The sequence below is a fragment of the Crocodylus porosus genome, unplaced genomic scaffold, assembly GCF_001723895.1.
Source record: "Crocodylus porosus isolate Cpor-Errol unplaced genomic scaffold, CroPor_comp1, whole genome shotgun sequence".
Classification (NCBI taxonomy): domain Eukaryota; kingdom Metazoa; phylum Chordata; order Crocodylia; family Crocodylidae; genus Crocodylus; species Crocodylus porosus.
In genome coordinates, this window is record NW_017728886.1 from 207893786 (window position 1) to 207897425 (window position 3640).

The 3640-nt window shown below is 44.0% G+C and overlaps 1 protein-coding gene across 2 annotated transcripts in view; it reads left to right on the plus strand.

Moving 5' to 3' along the window:
- The window catches only part of NKAIN3 (Sodium/potassium transporting ATPase interacting 3), a 621440-nt gene that overhangs the window by 580362 nt on the left and 37438 nt on the right, over positions 1–3640 (plus strand). For both annotated transcript variants that reach the window (XM_019548544.1, XM_019548538.1), the window contains exon 5: positions 2901–2961. In XM_019548544.1, the coding sequence (XP_019404089.1) occupies positions 2901–2961 (61 nt within the window). The remainder of the gene's footprint in view (positions 1–2900; positions 2962–3640) is intronic.

Below are 3640 nucleotides of genomic sequence, written 5' to 3' on the forward strand. Positions count from 1 at the left end.
TGACAATAAAATGCCTTTTGTGACTTTTCAGTTGTCAGCAGGAGACGTGCAGCTCGGGGTCTGTTAGGCTCAGCACACACCCAGGTCTTCAGGTGGGTTTGCAGGCAGCAGCCAATAGAGGACGCTGTGCTCTCTGGCTCATCTGGTAGCTGATTCTGGCTCCTGATACCTTCACACAGTGCTGTCCTACCCTGATATAAACCTTAACTCAAAGGCAAACACAACAAAGCAACACAAAAGCCACTGCACTTCTCAACCCCTCTGGGACTCTCCCATAGGTGGCAGAAGACTGAGGCTAATGGGGCTGAGCACCTCCCCAAATTTTTCACTGTGGCCAGTGACAGCAGCAGTATCATGGCACCACCCCACCATCCCCCATCCCCCAGTGCCCAGCATGCAGCTCCTCCTCCACCACCATATACAGCACCAGTGCACTCCAGCCCCCACAACAGCCCTGCAGGAGGGAGGGGCAGGGGTCAGGCAGGGCTCAGCCCCCCCCAAATAATATTTTCCCCCACTGCTTATGGTGCCCTTTCCACAGCCCTTTGTGCATCCCCAAAGGGTATCCTTCATCACAAAACTTTCCTGTGTGACACCTGATACCCCCCTTCCCCTCAGGCCAACCCAGCCTTTCACAGATGCCTAAGACAACCTGGGCTATCTTCCTCCAGTCTTGCCTTCCCTTGAACCCCACATGGAGACACAGGTTCCTGCTGGCTGAGTCCCTGCGGGGACCAGCCTGTCACATCCTGTAGCCCCAGCTTGCATAAGTAGCACTAGAAAATATTATTTGCGGGGACTAAGCAGTGCAGAGAGTGCCCACCTGCCCCTGTCCCTGCCCCTCCCTCCCGCAGGGCCAGGCCGGGGCTGGTACATGCTGGTGCTGTGCACACAGCAGCAGAGGAGTGCACAGCAGGGGTGCTCAGCACAGTGCTCTCACCAGCCCAGTTTGGGAGAGCTAAGCCCTGTTAGCCCTGGCCTTCTGCCGCCTGCGCTGGCTTGGTTGCTCAGAGCTGCATGTTCCCAGGCCTGCCACATGTCCCCTCATGAGCTCTGGCCACCCTAGAGGGTGGATCCACCCCACAAGGCTCCCTCTCCCCTCTCTGGCCGCATGTGCACACCTTCTCTCTTAAAGGAACCCTCCCAGCCGATCAGGAGGTTGGGATTTTTCATGGGCTAGCTGTGGCCTGTCTTTGTTTTCCCAGCCTCTTACAAGGACTTCCCTCCTCTAAGATGTCTCTGCTGGGGCAGATTTCCATTTTCCTTCAGTCTGGCATCCTTAGAGGGACAAACTTCCTGCTCCCTATGGTGCCTGAGAAGGGACAAACCTCCTCTGCTGCATGGCACACTGTGCCCAGTGTGGAGCACTTGCTTCAAGGTGTGTGCACTTTATGCTCGTGACACAAGTTTGCCAGGGAAGCCAAAGGAAGTGCCAGAACTGCAAGCAAGTTAGGTGAAAGAAGGCTTTGAGCTAAACAGGCTAATGTGTAGGACCCAAAAACATCACCCTGGTGATTGTCCAGAAAGCAGTGTTTTGTGGGATGGTGCAGCTGCATTAAACCCTGTGATGATGGCTCTTATTCAGAAGGAAAGGTGGCATTAGTTCTCTATGGCTTAAATCTCCTTGAAGGATTAATCCCTTGGAAGAGGATTAAGCTATTAGGACTACTTTACTTCCGAATGAGAGCATCCAAAGAGGGTGTTAATGCTCTTGATCTTACATGCACTGACTTCACATCTTTAGTTAATTCATCTCAAGTCTCCCGAGTGTCCTACTGATGGGAAGCCCTTTGTCTGCCAATAAACACCCTGGAGCTGTTCAGCAAGATTCTGGCACAACCAAACTGAAAGGCAGTTTGGGAGGATTTTTCTGCCTATGGTGTCACTTCTGTTAAATCATCATTGTTAGAGGTAACTTATCCTCATAAAAATATTTGTGAAAAGAACCCCATTTTATTACTGATCTTCAAAATGGACCAGATTGTAGGTATTTAAAAAGGTCTGAGGTAAAAATAACCCCAAACATTCCTACAGGGTCCTACGTGACATAGATTTAAGACTCTGTAACACTATCAATAAACACCATTTATTTTCTCAACAACAAAGATTTCTAGGGCAATCTGGTTTAAAATGTTTGTTTGACCGATTCACTCCTTCCTTGGTTATAAGAGAACATTTTGTCTACCCGGGAAATAAATCAAGCGGAGCCCCATCCTTCCTTTCTGTGTTACAAGTAACACAGAATGAAGTCAATGAGGATGTTTTTGCAGGAGCTTCTTTTAAATAAGTGGCATTTCTGGTTGGGCTTTCAGGAATGAGGATGTTTCAATTATTTTACAATGAAGCAGACTTACCCTGATAAAGTATTTCCTGAAGCCGATGAATTTAACGACCTGTTTTCTGTAATGCAATACTACACTTCATGCAACATAAGCTGAAGATTTAGTGACTTTCTTAATTATTTAATTACGTATTTTCTTTGCATACAGTAAATACGACATCCTTTTAACATGTAAAGTGAATGTGTGGGGGCTCCTTCAGCAACTGATTTACCTTCCTAGTTAGTATTCATTGTCAGTGAAAGAATGTGTGCACTTAGGGAAGAGAATACACCATAAATGGCAGAAAGAAGTTAAACACAAAGGTCCAGTTTCTTCAGATTGGTGTTAGTTGTGCAACCCTGCATGATCTTAATGAACAGATTGGTTGTAAATGAAGTTAAAATATAGCCCTGCCTTAATGAGGTTATGTGTTCAAATTGTGTAATCACCTGTGTTAAAACCGTCATGTAAGTTAGGAAAGTAAAACAAATATATTTTTTAATTTAATCTTGGCACGTATATTTTTAAGCATCTGTTTTTATTTTTCTAATAATTATTTTTCCTTTTATTTTCATGCAGTTGATTGGTTTTGTGTATGCCTGTTACGTGATCAGTGTTTTCATGGAAGAAGAGGACAGCTGTAAGTACTGATACACACCTATCCATCTCTGGAGCTTCAGTAACTAAGGAGAAAATATTCTTGCAATTGCCAGCTTCAGAGATGGAGAACTGAATTTGCAAAATGTGGCTTTCCGTCACTTTCAGATGACTCTGTTTATTCAAATATTTGTATAGATATTGCAGGTAAAAGAATTATTGGATGCAAGATGTATTTAGCTTTTGTGAGCTATTTCAGCCTCTTGAAAGGCATACTGCTCAAAAACATGAGAGCCAGAATGTGCATATACAGGTTTTGTGTATGTTAATATAACTTGAATCAAAGCCCCTTTAAAAACTGTCTTGAAGATATTCAACTCCTGGTAATAGATAAATACATATAGTAGGATTACAACAAACTAGATTGTTTTGATCCTGTGTTTTAAAACTGCATTTATGGGGAAAAATAGAACTAAGGAATTTGAAAAGTAAGGAATTAAGATAGACCCTGTATAATAAGTATTGTTAGAAAGCTACTAAAGAAAATCCTGAACAGGAGCAGAACAGTTGGTCAGATGACATGCCAAAGTATATTATGGAAATTAGCTAACAAGCTAACAAACTTTCTATAACTTCTCACCTATTCCAATTATTTCTTTTATACAATGATAGTGGTACTGGAAGTGGTCCATTCTTCAAATGAGTAGTAGTCCTGGAAATTA